The 18379-nt window shown below is 48.8% G+C and overlaps 1 protein-coding gene across 5 annotated transcripts in view; it reads right to left on the bottom strand.

The window, feature by feature from the left end:
* MYO7A (myosin VIIA) overlaps nt 1-18379 on the bottom strand; it is a 108106-nt gene that overhangs the window by 24940 nt on the left and 64787 nt on the right. For all 5 annotated transcript variants that reach the window (XM_055702178.1, XM_055702177.1, XM_055702181.1 and 2 more), the window contains 12 exons: nt 15486-15623; nt 11642-11800; nt 11202-11294; nt 9436-9530; nt 8204-8288; nt 7094-7312; nt 6819-6926; nt 6054-6263; nt 5301-5504; nt 4307-4483; nt 2451-2540; nt 1041-1168 (listed from right to left, as the gene is read on the bottom strand). In XM_055702178.1, coding sequence (XP_055558153.1) covers nt 1041-1168; nt 2451-2540; nt 4307-4483; nt 5301-5504; nt 6054-6263; nt 6819-6926; nt 7094-7312; nt 8204-8288; nt 9436-9530; nt 11202-11294; nt 11642-11800; nt 15486-15623 — 1706 coding nt within the window. The remainder of the gene's footprint in view (nt 1-1040; nt 1169-2450; nt 2541-4306; nt 4484-5300; nt 5505-6053; nt 6264-6818; nt 6927-7093; nt 7313-8203; nt 8289-9435; nt 9531-11201; nt 11295-11641; nt 11801-15485; nt 15624-18379) is intronic.

Here is an 18379-nt window from a genome sequence, read left to right as displayed (position 1 = left end):
CTGCCTTCTTACAAAGATTTCCCAGTAATGCCAAAAGAGCCTCCTAAACTAACTGTCATAAGAAGGCTATCAGCTGAGAATCTTCATTCGCTGGCTGTCCCTCTTGAGACACCTGAAGTTGCTTTGTGGAAGTGTTGGGAACTATCACCTCCAGGGGAGGTCAAGGTTTGCCCAGCTCTTACCCAAACAGGCATGTACATTGACAGGTATCTCAATTTAGAATGTAATGTCCATGTTTGATATTTAACCTTTAAGCTTAAGTTCTTTAAGCTTTAACTTTTAACCTTAGTTCTCCACATGCAAAAGAAGGGATAACAGTACTTCCTCGCCTACATGGGAGGCAACAAAAATGTTAGCCAACCTGTTAGGCTGACAAACACCATGGGAAAGCCCATGGGACACTATCAGGTCTGCCTTCAGAGAAGATTTTGTGCAGAAAAGTAACACTAAGAGTTTCATGCTGAACTGGGAGGATAAAATGAAAATGAGAGAAGCTGGTTATCAGATAAGGATGCTCGCCATGTTCCGGGACTACACAGGTAAGTGTGAGTGAAAAGTGTGAGACTACATAAAAAAGGACACATTGTATACGTTATGACACACACACACAGAAATAAGCTAAACCAAAGATGTTCCAGTAGCCTTAATTTGGCACTTTCCAATTTTTGAATGTTTAATTTAGCAATTGAAATGATTTTGAGTTTTTTATTAGTGTACCATTAAAAGCAATCACACAAACAAAAGAGACCTAATGGTTAAATGGGAAAAAAAAGGGTAGTGAACAAGAATGAGTATTAAAAAACACCCAGTCCAGTAGCTGCTATCACTTTCAGAAGCATTTGATTCCTTCTGTGTGGTCTTTCCACCCGGCCTGATACAGATCATGAACAAGATCCAGCCCAGCCCGTATTATACAACACAACCAGAAAAATGATAGAAGAACTTCTTGAAGCCACACAGAGTAGCAAAATCATTTGAATAGCTCAAGAAAAGCTCAAGGAAGAAGGAATGAAAAGAATGCCTATGTCTTGATTTCTAACCTTAAGGCTGGCCTGAGGATGCCATTACCAATAATGAAATGGAGCTTCTCCAGGTTGGAGGTGGGTCGGTCTTCGAGCATGCTATTTCCCTGTAGCGTAGACTCACCATCGTGAAGTCTTTTTGTCACCTGCCAACCAGACATATTGCTCCCTTTCAGTACAGCCAGTTACTATGGTCCCCCCCCTCCCCAGTCCCAAACGTGTGGTGCTCCCCCAGAAGGACTCCTCCACCAGCCAGGAGGGGTCTTAGAAGTTCTTCAGTCTAGTACTTGAACAGCAATGGGAGGGTTTGACTTTGTTGGCTTTAATCACATATGGATGAAGCTGAAAATGGTCCTGTCTAGTCACACTCCCACCTGCTTGGTCCTTGCCCAGGGTTTCTACAATGGCAGCCTTGCATCCCAGCTCTGAGGTGGTCCAGCAGCTGGGAGAGGGCCACCAAGGATCTTTGGAATAACCCCAGCTTATTGACAAGGAGAACTTGTCCCTTTAACTCAGTAATATTAAAAAAATCATTAAAATACTGACAGAATGAACCCACTCCCCATGCTAATGAGGCAGCTGAAAGCACATAAGCATGGTGCTGTTTGTGGAAACAGGGATGGCGTTCGTGCACCTACCAGCTCTCTGCCTCAGCTAGTCAACCCAGTCTCCATGTGGAGACACTGGAGAAAGATGGGCATTTCTAGAGCATGTTCAGAGCCACCATAGGGTAAGCTGGGTTGGGTCCTATTTCTTCCCACTGACCCTAAAGGGAAGGAGGGTGACTCTGTCAGAGAGCAATCTTCATGCTCTCAAGCAGCTATAGCCAGGCAAGATGGTGCCTACTCTGGAAGCAGACATGGCAGTGTGTAAAAGAAGACTGAATGCATGTCTTTGCATTGCTTTCATCCTCCCCACCCGATATTTATTACTCCTCACTCTTTTGAGATGGGATTTTTGAAAGGTCTCAGCTTGGGCTAACTGCTCCTGGGGGAGTTTTACCCCTGGCACTGGAGAGGAGCAGAGGGTGGATGGGTGAGCACATTTGGAGACCCCACCTCTGCTACCTATGCCACGGTGGAGGGAAGGAAGCTAAAAGCAGGGATAACATTCAGACCATTACAAAGTGGTGAGAGGTATCGGCAGCTGGATGGAGGGCTGTGAAAGAGGGGAGGGAAGGTGCTGGATGGATGGAGAACAGGAGCCGAGGGGAGGCCGGCGCGAGGTGCAGAATGACTCAAGGAGACACGGGAAGCCAACCTTTCCCCTTAAACACTCCTTAAATCTTTCAGGCAGAGAGACAGGTAGCGCCAAACCCAGAGCAGGGCTGGTTCTATGTTGTCTAGGGAAAAGCAGAAGAGAGTCAGAGAGGGCTGCAGACAATCCAACGGCACTTGTGCTGCCAGGCGGCCAAGCGTCTCCTCTCACCTCCTCCGTCAGTTTGGATTTCTTCTTGAGTGTTAAGGAGACCAGTTTGTGCCGCACACTGTTCTTCTTGTGCCCATCAATGTGAGTACTCTGCAAAGCAAGAGGTGTGGACATAACTTGGTGAGACACAGAGCCCTGCTGAGTATGCGCTCTCCCTGCCTCCCCTGGGCTTCTGCAAAAGACCATCAATCCTGGGCGGAGAGGGAGATATTTCAGAGGATGGGGGGAACCAGAAGTGTGGAGCCATATTCCCGTGCCCCTTGATAACCCAGGTCTGGCTCTGAATTTTGTAGATGCTCTCTAATCAACGAGCCTCCCTCAGATCAACGTTACATACTGGGGACATCTGAAACAAGTTATGTTGGCTACATGGCTGACTCCTACTCAGCCTGGGTCCACCCAGTTCTGCTGTATGACATTCAGGCTTGTTCCTACAGTGCAAATGAGATGAGCAAGATCACTCTGTGAGATGAGCCATTTGCATAGCAGGTATGCAAGCTGCAAGTCACCTAGCCTGGGATTCATGGGCAGGTAGTTACTCCTTGCAGTTTCATCACCGGTAGCCAGCTCTGTGCTCTATCAGATTTCCCAGAAGAATAAATTTGATGTGGGACAGACCCAGGCACTGGCTACATATCATCCAGTTACTGTTGGCTTACTACTTCTACATCAAATTTACATTGGCCGTGGAATTAAAATGGCATGGATAATCACTTTTTGACCCCCTCCCCCTTTTAAACAGCTTCGAAAAAAACTATAATTTTACACCAGATCAACACTTCGAGAGATCAAACCAAACCAGCTGTGATGGTTTATATCCATTATAAAGCCAAGTTGGTACTGTAAACCTGGATTTGCATATCATCACACTCAGGGTCAGGTCAGACCTCTCTGCACTGTTGTGCATTCTGCAAAGCAGATGTAAACACAGAGGAAAATGAGAGCTTAAATTTCCCTTCTTTTCTGTACTACCTGATGTCTCAACTGGACAAAACATGCCTCTTTGTAATAAACAAGCAAGAAACTACGGGTAGAAGGAATGAAAAGTGATTCTTGCTGTGTATTTTTACAGAATTACAATCTACATGAGGCTACTCTCCTCAGGTAATTCACTGAAAGTGCTGGATGATATCACCATCTCTAAAACCTAGATTTGTTAAATTACTTCTGCAAATGCCACAGGGGCTTGTCCAAACGTTATTACCGAAAATTTCTTGTAAACGCAACAGTGTCATTTAGAAAATGCCGATACCAGGTGGCATCTTGTCCTATTGAATAAAGCACTTGCCAAAGATGAAAGCATATCAGTGTCATGGATGGTAGTTTATCCAGAGCAATGTCTTATCTGGAAGAGTCCTAAGATGAAGTCCTCTAGTGACATCCCAGAATGCACTGAGGATGCAATACAGATTTATTTTTTTCTTGATTTCCACAGCTTAATCTCCCAGTAATTCTTTACTTCCTGCTCCAGGATTAAGGGCACATTTTTAATTTAGTCTCTTCTGACCCAGGGAAGATCAAGAAGAAATCCCCAAACAAGAGACCAATGACACAGGACGCTGCATTCCCCCCCTGCATTTCTGCCCTATAGGGTGCAGGGAGAGCTCAAATCCCCATGAGAGATACCGTGGGAGGCATCCCCCCTACCATACTGCTGGGGAACATTCAGTTACTCCTGTGAAGAAGAAGGGACAGGATCAATACCTGACACATGGGAAATTTGCCCTTTGTAGCCTAACTGCAAATAAAATAGACAAACTGATTGCCTGCAGCAAACCCCACAAGTTGTTCCTTTCTAACACATTTCAACATCCAACTCCTAACAACGGCGTCTCTTTTTCAGCCGCAGCAGTTACCTCTCCTTCTCCCTGCAGAGCTTGAAGTTCTTTCTTATAGGTCTTCTTCCCAAGAGTCTCGTAGATTTTTGTCATCACTGGTATCTTCTCACCACCATCACTCATGGCTGTGTGGTATTTCGGCTCAGGGAAGTCTCCCATGAAACGGAGGATGGTGATCCATACAGCAAGTGCTGCCTATTTGAACGGAAAGTTACACCCCATTAGCTCACACTAGGGTAGTGAAGGGGGTGGTCAAGTCATGCTGAATCCATCAGGATCACCACTGTGGTCTCTCTGTACATCTACAGGAGGTGAAACACTTCCCTGAATCACACACATTTTTGCCTGCAGCAGTCATGCATCTGAGCAAGCCGGGCAGGCTGGTGGCTGGGACCACAAGTTCAGGCTCTGCGTTCAAGCCATCATGACTGTGTTTATGCATGCTGCGAGAGGCTTCTTCTTGGCTAGGAGGTGCAAGCCTTAAGGAGGAGCAGCAACTGGCAACCCCTAACCCAGAGCAGAGGGGAAGGAGAACCACAGAGAAGGCAAGCTCACGGCCAATGTAATGTCCATTATAGTCATGTAAGTTCAACACAGTTCTGCTCTTGTACTGCTGGCTATAGCACAAGTGTTTTTTCTCTGCTAGTTCTGCCCTGGCGTGTATGACAAGGTAAGAAGCAACTTTTCTAGCTGCTCAGTAGCAACTTTACAAGGAGCACTCGCTCAACAATTTTCATCGTCCATGCCTTGAGCCCAGAGAACTTCATTAACTGTCTTAACACAAACATCAAGGCACAGAGATGGACTCACCCCTCTAATGCTTGTTGTCTTGTCAGCTCAAAGCATGCTGGTGGGACCAGTGTCTACTGACACATGCAGCAGATGGGGGCTGTACTCCCCACCGAACCAGTGTATTCCAAAGGGAAACTGTTGGTGCCCTTTGGCTGAAGGGTTGCCCAGGCTTGCCCCAACCCACCCTGCCCTGCTCGAGGTTTTTCATCCCCTCCCTCACCAACTGGTCTCCTTCATCTTCATGGTACAAGAGAGGCTGCTTGAGAGGCCGGCGGATATAGGTGTGTGTTGTTGTGCCCTGGAAATACGTGGCAGCAAACTTGGCAAATTTGTACTCTGAGAGATCTTCCTCTTCTTCCTCAGGGAGAGGCAATGCTGCATCCAGGTCCTCTTCCTCCAGCTCTTTCTGGGCTCGCTCAAGATCCTGGTGGGGAAGGACATGTCAGGCACTCAGCATGGCTTTGGATACTGAACTACCCTTTCCCTTCGGGCCTGACTCTTCTGTCTGACTTCCATCCCCAAAGGTAAAGCCAGCTGGAGGGAAAACTATGAAATACAACTCTGGAGCCCATGCAAATCACAAGTCCTGAAGGACATGCCTGTGCCCAGGAGTGTCCCCATAGCAGTCAGAGAAGCAAAAAGCATGGCCACATTCCTAGCATGGGGAAAGGGTGTCCAAGAGCTAAATGTTGTGAGCCTGTGATGAACCATGAAGGAAAATATCTCAAAGGTCAGAGGTCCTCAGTGATCTTATAGTGATACTGCTCTGCATTCCATAGCCCCAGAGAAAGCCTGCAGACTGCCTTCCTGTCCCCAGCCACAGCCCAGCAACCCTCTGGGGCCACACAGAAGAGCTTGGTCTTGAAGGAAGCCTTCAGAGACCCGCTTTTGTATTGCTGTACTCTCCCCTGATTCATTAACGTATTGCTAAAGCCTTTCATGTGAAAGACAGGCTCATGCATGTCTCCAGTACCTCAAAGCCATTGGGTGCCTGTCCTTCCTGGCCAGGCAGGGAGGATGTAGTCCCCAGGAATCCAAACATTTTGTCCACCATGTCTGAGTCATTCACTGGCTCATTGCGAGCTTTCTCCATTTTTTCTAACAGCTCTTTCTTCCGACGTGCCTCCTCCTTCTCCTTTACTTCTCTCTCTGCATCTTCCCGTGCCAGCTGGGCCAGACGTACCTGCAAGAGGACAAGTACAGTGACTGAACTGCTCCCTTTAAAGAGCTGGTGCTAAATTTTACAGGGCCTGGCTTTAGAAAGGCAGACTGCCTCGTGCTTGGGGTACTACCAGCATCATGACTTGGAGCAAATCAGTGACATGTCCATGCTTCAGTTCCCTAGCTGCAGAAGGACAAAGCAATAGCATTTTCTCATTCCTTAGTACCTGTTTAAGGGGTTTGTCTATGCACAGAGACTTTCACTGACCTTATTTTTTTCTTTTCTACAACAACCTTGTATGTGTACACACATGTAGAGTGTCCCAGTTCCCCCTTCAGCCTTTATACAATAGCAAAAGCAAGTGAATAATAACCATAATCTCTGGCATTCCTGTGCAGCAGATCAGAAATTCTGGAGCAGCTTCAAACTAGTTAGAGCACAGAGTAGTGAATTAAATACAAACCGCTCAAGCAGAGCAGAAATCCCTTAGATATTTTTGGCATTCCCTCTCAAAGAAGCAAAATCAGAGCAGGAAAACAGAGATGGAACCCCAGAAAGACATCAGTCCTTGCGTACTTGGTGCTTCTTTTCTGCTTCCTCTTTGGCTTTCTTGGCACTCATCTCCTTTCGGAGTCGTTCCTCCTCTGCCAGCCGAAGTTTCTCTGCTTCCAGGCGTCGATGGTACTGGGGGAGTAAACACAAGAGCCCTTCTGTTTAGGCATCCGATTCTTTGTGAAATTCTTTTTTGCTCTTTAAAAACCGATCCCAAGAGCATGTGATGCAGAAGTATGTTTACTTCCCCTCTCCCCACCTCCATTTTCCGTGACCAATCTCTCCTCCGTGGTACTTACTTCCCCTCGAAGGCGCTTATACAGCCTGCGGGCGATCATGCCCCGGGCATATGCCTGGACGGTGAGCACAGCCCAGAGGCGGTGGCGGAAAGCCCTACGGACCAGGTAGCCCCGGCATCGTGCCTGAAACTCGATGATCCGCCGGCGAGCCATATGGTACTGCTTGTGGAGCTTGCGGGATCGGTAGAGGGCCTGCAGTCTCAGGAAGCCGATCCGCATCTGCAAGAAGGAGCAGGATGAAACCACCCCACCACCCAGGAGCTCACCCAGCATAAGCAGATTTCCATGCTATAATCTTCTTGCATGGCTGTAAATAACAGCCGCTGAAATCAGCCCCCGCCAGGACAAGCCTTCAGGAGGGAGGTTCTCCAAGAGGGTGGAGAAATGAACCCCTTCAGCTGTGGCACTGATTCAGAGACCAGGAAAGACAAAGGCAGTTTCTTCCCCACTGAGTCCTATAGAGTTTCTGACTTTGAGAGCCCTCAGGAGGCCTGGCTGGTCATCTCAATGTAGCCACAAACTATGAGGGTTGCTCCCATGGAAGTCCACAATCTGCAGACCTCCTGCCTGACAGCCAAGCTTTTGTTTCATGGCAAAAGGCAGCATCCTGACCCACCTGGGAGTGGCTATTCATATCAAGTTTCAGGCTTGGAGGATGATATTGAGATACTTTAGACCCCAATGCATTTTCTGAATGACCTGCTGTTGGGTCAGAGCCAGCTGGGACAGGAAGAGAAGAAAGCCGTGGGCTGGGTTGGTGAGAAACCAAATTACGGTCCCACCTGCAGATGGAGTCTGTTTTTCAGGGGAAGCTGCTTTTAAGTTTTCAGTCACCTGGAGACTAGGGGAAGACTTTTAGAACCCCAAGTGACCAGTTGGTGCAATGGACACCTAACTCATGGGGAAAAGGACAACTAGAAGGTGGTCAGGTACTCTCTTCCATGAGAAGGCAAAGCAGCAAAAGCAAACCTCCATGCATTGCTCCAACCAATAAAAGCCAACCCAAACCCCTCCTACACTCAGTGGGGCGTTTTGAGCCAGAAAACTCTTTTATGACCCAGCTGAAAGAGGTAGGAAGGCAGAGGTGTGAGGATGCACCCCTGTACTTACAGCACCATAGTTCTTCCTGCAGTTATGTCCACGCCAGTATCTCTGAATCATGAGGACTGAATTTCTCACTTTCAGGAAATTGGACCTGCAAAGGCATTTCAATCACTTGCCTCGGCGGTTTGGCCACAAGTTATCATCATCTTCTGGGCCTCATTCTTTGGAGATTTGAAAGTGATCAGCCAGGTAGAGTAAACACTGAATTTTAGGCCTGAAAAAGTCTCCTCCCCCAGCTCTCCTTGCTTTCATAAAACGATCTGTAGGGGCTCTATCTGACAGGTCTCTGCAGGCAGATTCTGCCAGGCGATGGGAATGGGCAGAGCAGAAGATGCTGGGAATGGTCCCCTCCTTCCCCCCACCTGGGACCCTCCTCTCGCCTCTAAAACCTCTTCCCAGTGTGCTCTCCCCACTTCGATTCTAACACCTGAGAATGGATTTAATCTCACCCAAATGATCAAGAGCAAACTTCGGCCACACCACCCTGCTGCTCCCATTCTTCTTAGCCTGGCTTGATTCTACCTGTAGACACCTTGGAGACAATTTTTTTTGTAAGGGCTTGAGGGTCTTGCTAGGATTACTGTGGGAAAGATTGCTGAGTTATTTAGCATCTGCCCTTTCTGCAAAACCTAAGGTACAGCCTGAGTCGCAGCCATGGCTTGGACAGTCAAAAAGCACAAAGCCCCAAGAATGTCCCTTCTCTGTGGGTGAAGCTGGCCCTTGGTTGTGGCTCCCCCTCTTCTTCCACAACGGCGCTATGAGCTCTCCAAGGCTACCTACCCTCCTCCCAGGTCTGGCAACTGAGTTGCAAAAAGGAGAGTCCTGAACCCCTTTGGCCTTTGGGACAGCAACATTAGTCACAGTGGATGACCCTGTGGTCCCATTGCAGACTTGTGGGGATCCTCATACTGGAGGCTCAGCTGAGCCTTCAGCAGGCTCAGAGTCCTACTGCTGCAGTGTCATAGCAAACATCAGCCCCCCTGAAGACCACACTGAACAGGGACAGAAGATTCTATACCATCCATGTTTGAAGCAGATAACACAGTTTTCCTCGTTTCCTCTACAGTTTTCTCACAATACTTGACGCTCCTGAGTGCCAACACACCAGGGCTCCCCCCTCCCCAGATGCAGACAGGGCAGGTGGGCACCCAGGGAGTGATGCATCCCCTAGGGGCTGCTTGCTGGGTGACACATCCCACGTAGCCCACTTCTCATTTGGCAGTGGGGCTCACACCTACCTGTCTTTAAACCCACGGACCACCTTCTGGATAAGGATGACTTTGTCTGTGATGGCCTTGTCTCTCTCAATCTCCAGCAGCATGTCGTGGTGGTCCTGTGGGAGGAAGTGACACAGCACTCATGCCTCAAGCTTTCCATCTGCCTGACGTGGCAGGAGAGGTGGCACAAGGCCCTTCCCCAGAGGAAATGTCCAAAAAAACCCTCTTGGGACATTTTACATCCCAAGTATCACCCCACCTACTCGCTGGGGAAATCCTAACAAACCCTAGTGATCTGCTGCCTTCATCCCCAAATGAACCAGAGCATCCAAAAGCTGTGTATGCAGTACTTGATAGTTTGGAAACAACCAAATTGCGTTGCTTTGCCATGCAGAGCTCCCTGATAGTGCTGTCAGCCATGGGAGCAGTTCCCAGGAGCATGGGACACATTTGGGAACAAACTTCAGGCTGCCTGAGTCCCATCACTCCCACTAGCCAAGGCTGCAATGCCTCCATACCCTAAGGGCAAAACAGCTCCTTGAAACACTGACTTTCCTTGAGCATGCACCAGTCCAAGCTTTCTGCTGATTCCTCTCACCCTGTTTGTAACTCGGCTTTCTTTCCCGGCTGCGGCATGCTGAGCCCTGCCGTGCTGGGTGCCGCAGGGGCAGCTCCATGCGTTTCCTGCTTTGCTCGACCTCACGCAGCCCTCGGGGCCTCCCAGTTTCTCCATTTCCTGCCCTGACAGCTGCGAGATTGTGATAACAGGCTCTAGAAAGAGCCACTAGTGGGAACAGCATCTAGGGAAGAGATGGGGGTGTTCACGCTGGTGATGGGGTTGAGGGTAAATTTCAATATAAGCAGTCAGGGTTTACCACTGAGGTTTGCCTTCAAGAGAAGCCTTTGCTTCCAGCCTGGCTCCAGCTCAGCTTCACCTTTCCAGAGAAACGCAGGAATGGGTTTTGTAAGGAGCGGTGAGCATGAATGGGGTGGCAGTGCCGGGCTGCTCTGTGTCAGCCAGAATGATGCAGAGAGGGAGGCTGCAGGCACATCTTGGGTGGTGCAAGGATGTGCTGAAAGCAAAGTGAGACTGGTGTGCTCTCAGTTCCTCTCTCTGCAGGGCTCTGCATAAACATTCTTCCTGCTGTTTCTGTGCTTTTTGGGCGAAGATAGGAGATGAGGTTGAGCAGCTCAGTGTCACAGCACTATCCAGACTATCATGCTGCAACAAGGTCTTTCACCATCTCATACCAGCATACTCTTCATGCCAGTCCCTCTGCTGCCACCTTCTCATCTCACCTCATCCAGGGCATGTGTTCTCCCTTCTCTTGCTTCTTCCTCTCTCAACTTCTTCCTCAGCTGCTCTCTCTTCATTGGCTCCCAACCACTTAACAGAACCATCCACAGCTGCACCTTATCCACATCGGCCAACTCACCGCCCCTGAAGCCAACTCATAGCTGTATGTTATCAATGCTAATTAACCCAGCTGCATTCCTCTACAGCTCAGCACAGGAGGGAAAAGGCCGTGTGCTGTATGTGACTCTTCCTGTGTCCGTATGGGTACATGCATACATCAGTGCTGGCAGTATCAGGGCTTCCTCCTGCCCGCTGTTTCCCAAGCCAGCCCCAAATATCCTGCCTTGGCCCATGTCTTACCCACTGCCACACAAGCCCAGGAGGGGCTGACTGTGGGTAAAGGTCAAGTCTTGTGATGGAAAGGGAGTGGCAGGAGACCCCTTCACAGGCAAGGGTTCCAGATGGCAGGGGGATTTGGAAAACCACCTACCTTCAGGAATATTTTTGTCTTGCCAATCTGCCAGTCACCATCCTTCCCGAGCACTGCTTCAGCAATGCGCTGGCATGTCCCACGCAGGTCGCCCTGGTAGGAGAGGGGATGGGATTCACCAGGACCAGTCTCACCAATTGCTCCTCCCAAGCCCAGTGGGGACCTTTTCTGATCCCAGTTCCAGCAGTTTTCTGCTAATGAGGTTCCCAGGGCTTTACTGTCACCACATTTAAGGTTGAGTGAGAAGGGCAGGCTGCATATGGCCATGGGTCCCTGCCAGCCCCATAACCATTTTTTCTTCACGTGGAAAGCCCAGAGCACCACTGTAACATCTGGGGATCAAATGTTGCATAACTGCTTTTTCAGAGGAAGCACACCCCATAAATATCTCTGGGGAGCCCAGCAGAGAGCAACCATTTCCTGTGGAAGAAGATGCTCACCTGCTTGTATGCTGGCTTCACCCCAGGCATGAGCACCCGGTACCGGTCCACGAACTCCACAAATGTGTAGCGGATGGGGTAGCCAGCTCGGCGGATCCGGATGGTCTCCATCATTCCCGAGTACCTCAGCTGACGGACGCACAGCTCCCGGTCAAACAGCTGGGGAGGTTACAGGACACGGTGGTTTGATGGCACATCTTGGCCTGGATTGGCCATAAGAGAGTGGGGACTCTGAAGGTGAGTGGGGCAAGCAAGTCAGGCACCCACCCAAATCCGTCACTTGATGAACCCAAGGCTGTAGGACTGTTGGCTGTCATGGGCCTGATCCGATGAACTGTTCAGTGTGTTTGACTCACTCCATTTCTTTAATTCATTCTTGCAAGACTGGATGTGTCCTACACATTACACTAAGGACTGGGAGGAGAACTGGAGAGTACAATGCAACGGTGAGCATCACCTTGGGAAAATGGGCAGCAATGCTGCATCTGCAAGGGTCAAACCATACAGTCATCCTTGCAATGACCACTCGTGGTTGTTAACTTCTGACCACTGCTCTGAGCTTTGCTGGCATGATCACAGCACTCCTGTACAGGCAAGACGGTACTGTTTTGCAGGCAGAGTAAGCAGAGGACCGTATCAGCAAAGGCTCAGACACTCAGAGGTCTTCGGGTGCTGACATCAGTTGAAGTTAAGGTAGGTGACACCCTGAAGTCACACAAAGGAAAAGTGCAGCCTCAGAAATGCTGAGGCCCTGAGATAAGCCTGTAAGCATCAAACCACCCTGTACCCAGGAGGACATCTGAGGAGCTTCAGATGGGCAGGTCAGAACTGAGACCAGCTGAGGGTTTTAAGGGGAACGGCAAATCTCAGACCAGCATTCATGGCTGCTCCTGACAAGCAGCAGATGGTTTCAAGGCCAGGCAGCAGACACAGGTAACCCAGTCCTTGCAGATGTTTGCTAATAAACCTGGCTGCTCTCCCTTGCTTTGGGTGCCTCAGGGAGGAGAATGCGTGGTGCTGCTAGGTGGGCAGATCTGCTGAAGCAAAGGGAGGCTTAGGAAAATCTCTGCCGTGCTTTAGTGCATTAGGAAGGATCCTGGAGCCCCTGAGAGCACCCTCTTGCAGCCTGTGTTGTCTGCTGGGAGCATCCAAATAGTGCTCAACCCAAGTCTAAACCAAAGGTGGACATGGTGTGGTGCTGGCACACCACAGAAACTCAGGACAGTAAATCTCAGCCTGGGCCAAAGAATTACTGCCAGGGTGTTATTCATCTGCCGTCCCTTCAGCTGTCTAAAATGTAAGGATCTGTGCATGTACAGATAGGAGCATCCAAAATGTGAGTCACCTAGGCTCTCCCTGCAGTGGGTGAGGAGAGCTAGGTATGTGCCCGTATCTCAGATACCCCTGTATCCCAGGTGCACCTGCTGGGACAGGAGGATATTCCCTATGGATGCACCCATCTCCCCATCCCTGGAGGGAGATTTTTGATTAGCTCACAGCAGCCACTTAACCATGAAAGGGCTGGAGTGAAGTGAGGCAGATCCTGATCCCAGGAGAAGACAACAGATGAGCGAGGAAAAGGCAGAAAGTAGCATCACCCAGATTTGGTCTCAAGCTGTCTCTATCTGAAGTGGGTCTTGAGGATGAGAAAGGTGCAGAGGAAAGAGGTGTGTGTTCCTCTGTCTGCCATTGCCATGAAGCAGAAGGGTGTGTGTACGGTTGTGGGCTTGCAAATAACCCTCCAGTGTTTGTAGGGCTAGTTCATTGCACATATGGGCAACCGTGTGCTCCCGGCATCCAGGCCTGATGAGGCACAGGCTGCTGGAAACAGGTTTGACTTTGCGTGGTTTGTTACCTATTTCATCCCACACTTTTCTCTTGCACTAACCAGAACAACAGAGCAATGCCAAGAAACAGCAGCATGGGATGATGTACAGACCCAGTGAACTCCAGCCAGCATCCTGATGCAAACAATTTCCAACACCCACCCACCCCCACCCCCAAAAGCACATTTAGAAGGAAGCAAAAGTTTTAAAATAACATAAAGTAACAAACAGTCAGGACTTTCCACTGACCTTTCACTTCCCACTATCCCATTTCCTATCACTATCAGTACACTTTCCTTCAAAGCCAGGGACAGAAAATGAACTCCCAGAAAATGTTCTCTTTTGCAGTCACCCTGTACAGCTCTGTGTACCATTATCTGGCTGTTGTTTTTTGTTTGTTTGTTTGTTTTTCTCCTTTGTGTTATTAAACCAAGGCCCAAAATAAATTTGGCAAGAATTCACATTTCATATTATATAGCACTGAAGTCTCTAATTCAGTGTTAGCTCATCTACTCATTACTTTAATGGGGAGGTTAATTTCTTTGTCCAATTATTTCAAAATCATAGCTGTTTTTGTGTCTCACTGAAAGTTTTGTAGATAAATGGGTTGGACAGAGACTTCTGGCTTAGCGCTTGCAAGAACTGATGAAATACCGACTTCCTACACAGGACAGAAAATGCCAGACCTAATCCCAGCCATCTGGGTGTAAAAGCAGCTCAGAGTCAGGGCACTGGGAATAATTTGTTAACATCAGTTCAGGATATACATCTATTCCTCAACATCACACGTTCTTAAAGAAGGCCTTCTTAAGGTTGATCTCAGCTCAAAAGATGACCTCAGATCAGACATATTGTTAAATATTAACCCAAAATATTCCATTAATATGCTATTAGGCCCTTTTTTACGCTTACCAAAACCAGAATAAAGGCACAGCAAACTGCTCTGAGAGCCTCCAGAACTTTCACCCTGCATCACGCCAGGTTCACTGAACAGCAAAAGTAAGTTTCAAACAAACACTGCTTGTATCTAACAGCTCCTAAATTCGGTATTTTATGCTTTTTTTTGCAGTCAGTTGAGCTTTGCTAACAGACACCAACTTTAGATAAAGCTCCAGCTCTGGCTAAGTTAAGTGCCAAGGCACAGGCAAAATTATTCAAAGAAACAAATAGTTGGAATTATTTTTAAATGAAGCTTGTCCTCACCAAGCAGTATCACTATTAAGAGTGGTGAGCAGCTAACGGTGATTGCTAACAGCACCAGAGACCAGTCCTGCAAGGTCCTGCCTTATTGTTTACTGTTAACTGCAAATCTCAGAGTCCCCTGCATGACCATTTTGTGGTCAAAGGGATTTACAGCCACCTCCTTTCATTTGCTTCTTCAAGTTTGTCCCCAGAGTGTTTGTTGCTTTTGAAGCAAGTCCCTAGGCATCACAGCAAAACAATTCCTCTCACCATTCCTCTGTGCTATTTTGCCTCTATTTTTCTCTGCTTTTAGGATTGAGCTTTGGCAATTGTGGGGGGAAAGCAGCTGAAAGGATCAAACAGGGTTGAAACTGAATGAGAACTAATGGGAGCGAAGATTTTGGAGAAAACTCGTGGGGAGGGGAATAACTTTTAGGAAACATTGAACCCTGCCATAGGGACTAAACCCAGGGCCCTACAGCTCACCTGGTAGGGTGGCACCTATCCCTATGGAAATTCAGAGGCATTTCCAAATAGGAAAAAGGGATGCAGGCTGAATTCCTCCAGGTTGTCCTTGGGAAGAAAAGCAGGGGCAGGAGGTCCCCTCTGTGAAAAAGTTTTGGGGTGCTATGGGATCGCAAAGCAAGTGCCTGATTTTGCCCACCCTTTGTTGAACCCCTTGCTGGTGGAATAGGCTGTGGGTTGGCTTCCTAAGCACCCAGGATCAATCCTGACTCCACTGATGCCCCAAGGAGTTTTGTCATTAGCTCCAGGGCAGCGTGACCCCGCGGCCAGTCCTGTACAAAAAGCTACCAGGAGAGAAAAGCAGGACTCACCATGGGCTTCTTGTACTCATTGGGCTTGATGCAGCGAACAAAAAAGGGCTGGCACACGCTGAGAGTCCTCATCAACAGCTCCAGGGACCGCTTGAACTGGCTGCTGAGTGTCGGCGAGCGCTTCCTCGTCTCCGCTCCCTGCAAAACCGCAGCGGAGCGAGCTCAGGAAATGAAAGGATAACAGTGCCTTTCCCCTCCGGCCACATCCCCGGGAACCTCCCGCAACAGCCGGGGCTGGAGGAGGGAGCAAGGCCAGAGGCGGTTAAGTGTTGCGGCAGGAGAGGGGCAGGGGCAGAGCCGGACAGCTTGCAATGGCCAGACTCTGGCAACCTGCTCCATACACCTCTACCCAGGGAGGAAAAGTGCCATCATTTAATTTCTCCTGCTCAAACCTTCCTGTGTGACTGGCAATCCCATCTGCCCTATGCAAAGCCATGAGGAAGATCTGCCCATGAGGGCAAACAGCCTCTTCTGGACCATCGAAAAACTCTATATTGCAGCTTGGGGCAATGCATCTGCCCAGGGATGCTCCTTGGGAACGGCTTGGGCTTCCCTGTCCCCATGCATTGCAGCATGGCCATGCCAACTCCTCTCTCGTGGTTCCTTATGTCAGGCTGAGCCCTTCCCGCTCCCTGGGATGTAGGACCAGAGACCCATGTAGGGTAAAAAGAAAGCCAGGGTACTTCTGCTGCAGGGCGACTCTACAACAGTTCTAGAAACTTCTAGTAAGGTCTATATACCTCAGCCTGTACTACAGAGAAGATTAGAGCTGTGTTTGGAAAAGAATATTGGCTAGACTAAATGAGGTAGGTATTTAGGGCAAATCAGGATGATTTTGAGTATTTTGCTTAGTTTAGCTCCCTTGGTTAAGTTAATAATCCAATCTCCATTTTGGGGCAAGTGTTTCTAAAGCAGAACAGAGATGTTTCCCTTAATAGGCCCTTCTCCCTGCCCTGGGAGAACCTTGTTAAACCACCTCCAGGCTAAATGAAGCCCCTAGCTCATTTTATGTGTCAGTCACTATCACCTGAGCTCATCACACATCAGTCACAGCGATGCTGTGTGTCTTGTAGGGTCTGGTGTTCAGGGAGCCTTTGTGGGATAGCAGGTACTGCTGGTGGGTTGGAGGAACACTTGAGCACCAGTATGCAACATTCCCCAAATAAAAAATAGGGCAAGCTGTGGCATGACCTAATGGCTAGGGATTTCCCAAAGGGAAGATTCCAGCAGGATTTTAAAGCATTTTTCCTCCAAACATCCTCTTCTTTACCGGTGGTCAAGCCACTTGTGGAGTCACAAAGTCGCTGTTTGCACTGGTCTTGCTGTTATGTTTCACAAGGTGGTGAGTTTAATTTCCACTTTTCCAAAATCTTTACGTGTGCTTCATCATACAGCCCTAATAACCTGCCAGATAACATTCCCACCCCCCAAAATGGAGGAATTTCATACAATCACAGATCGTTCAGGTTGGAAGGGACAATGAATGTCATCTAGTCCAACGCCCTCACCATGGGCAGGGAATTTGCACAGCTCAGGCTGGATATGATGTTGAGACAAACCCAGTCAACACAAACACAAAATCGTCATGGAATTCCAACAAGAGAAAACCCAGTTCATGCACACACCAGGAAAACCTGGCCTGCTGGTCAAGAAGAGCAGGGGCAGCTATAGGTGATCTCTGCCAGTACAATTCTCCACTGAAGGACAAACTGTTAACAAATCTAGAGTAATTAATGGATGCAGCTGCTACCTGCAGAGCACTGTAGAGTCTGGCACTCACATTCTATCACAGATTTGATGAAGAATAGGCTGTTTCAGCAAGAATCCTGGTCTGGATAGCTTTGATTAATGTTTTCTTATTACTTTGCTAATTATGTGCAAGGGGTCACCTCTCTGAAATGTGGAAGAGTAGCCGCAGGGGTTAGAAGCAGCAACAGATGCAGGAGCAGGGCCAGAAGTTGGAAGCAATTGCATGTTAGCTAGGCTTGTCAATTTGGGCTTGGCTGGGAGAGGTCATTTTTCAGCTGTGGTGGTAGGAAGGGTGCAAGACTTTGTACGAGTGTCTACAAGGGAATGCATGAGCGGTTTGCTCCCAGACAGCAGGACCTGCCTCTCTAGGTAACTGATGCCTTGCATTGCTTCCCTGCATGCATCTAGCTCTGGTAAAAAGCAGTGATGGTTTCTCCATCCTTGCACCTGACAGCTTTTTGCTGGGAGGGGTTGGAGGGAAGGGACAGCAGCCAGAAAGCAGCTTGTCTTCCTATCCAAATTGTCAGAGTGGTCTGGGCTTCTCTTCTCAAGACTGCACCATACCATCCATTCACATGCTTCCTGGCCCTGACACTGGTGCACAGACCCCTCTCAGCGGTGGGCACCAGCCCTATGGGCACTAAGTGGGCTCTCAGGCACACAATGAATACTCATACAAGGGCTTTGCATCAGCTTCCTCCTGCAGGGACAAGGTGACACCACTGAAGTCATCGCGGTTCCTCTCACCTCACCTCAACACCAGTGTGGGGAGAATCACACCTCTTTCCTTATCCCAACAAAACAGCCAAAAAAAGGAGTGGAGCAGCCTGCCAACACAGCCTAGCAAGGCAGCGAAAATAGAGGTTTTACTGCCCAGGAGGAGCATTTTTTAGCTAAAACCAGACCCAGTCTCCATAGCCTGAAGGAGAAAGAGCTGAGTACATTCGGCTTTTCTCCTGGCCAGACATGTCTTAGCTTTCAAACTCTTGAAACTGTAACATCTTTGAGACTCAGGTTATCTCTTCACAGGTGTCCATACAGAGCCTAGCGCAAGGGAGGATGAGACCTGTGTGTCACAGGGAAGGACGAACGGGATCCACAGGTTCTGTAGCCCAGACTGGGGCACTGAATAATCACTCAGTCTG

This window comes from Falco cherrug, chromosome 2, assembly GCF_023634085.1.
Source record: "Falco cherrug isolate bFalChe1 chromosome 2, bFalChe1.pri, whole genome shotgun sequence".
Taxonomy (NCBI): domain Eukaryota; kingdom Metazoa; phylum Chordata; class Aves; order Falconiformes; family Falconidae; genus Falco; species Falco cherrug.
The sequence above is the reverse complement of the archived record's forward strand: the minus strand, read 5'-3'. Positions and strand labels throughout refer to the sequence as shown.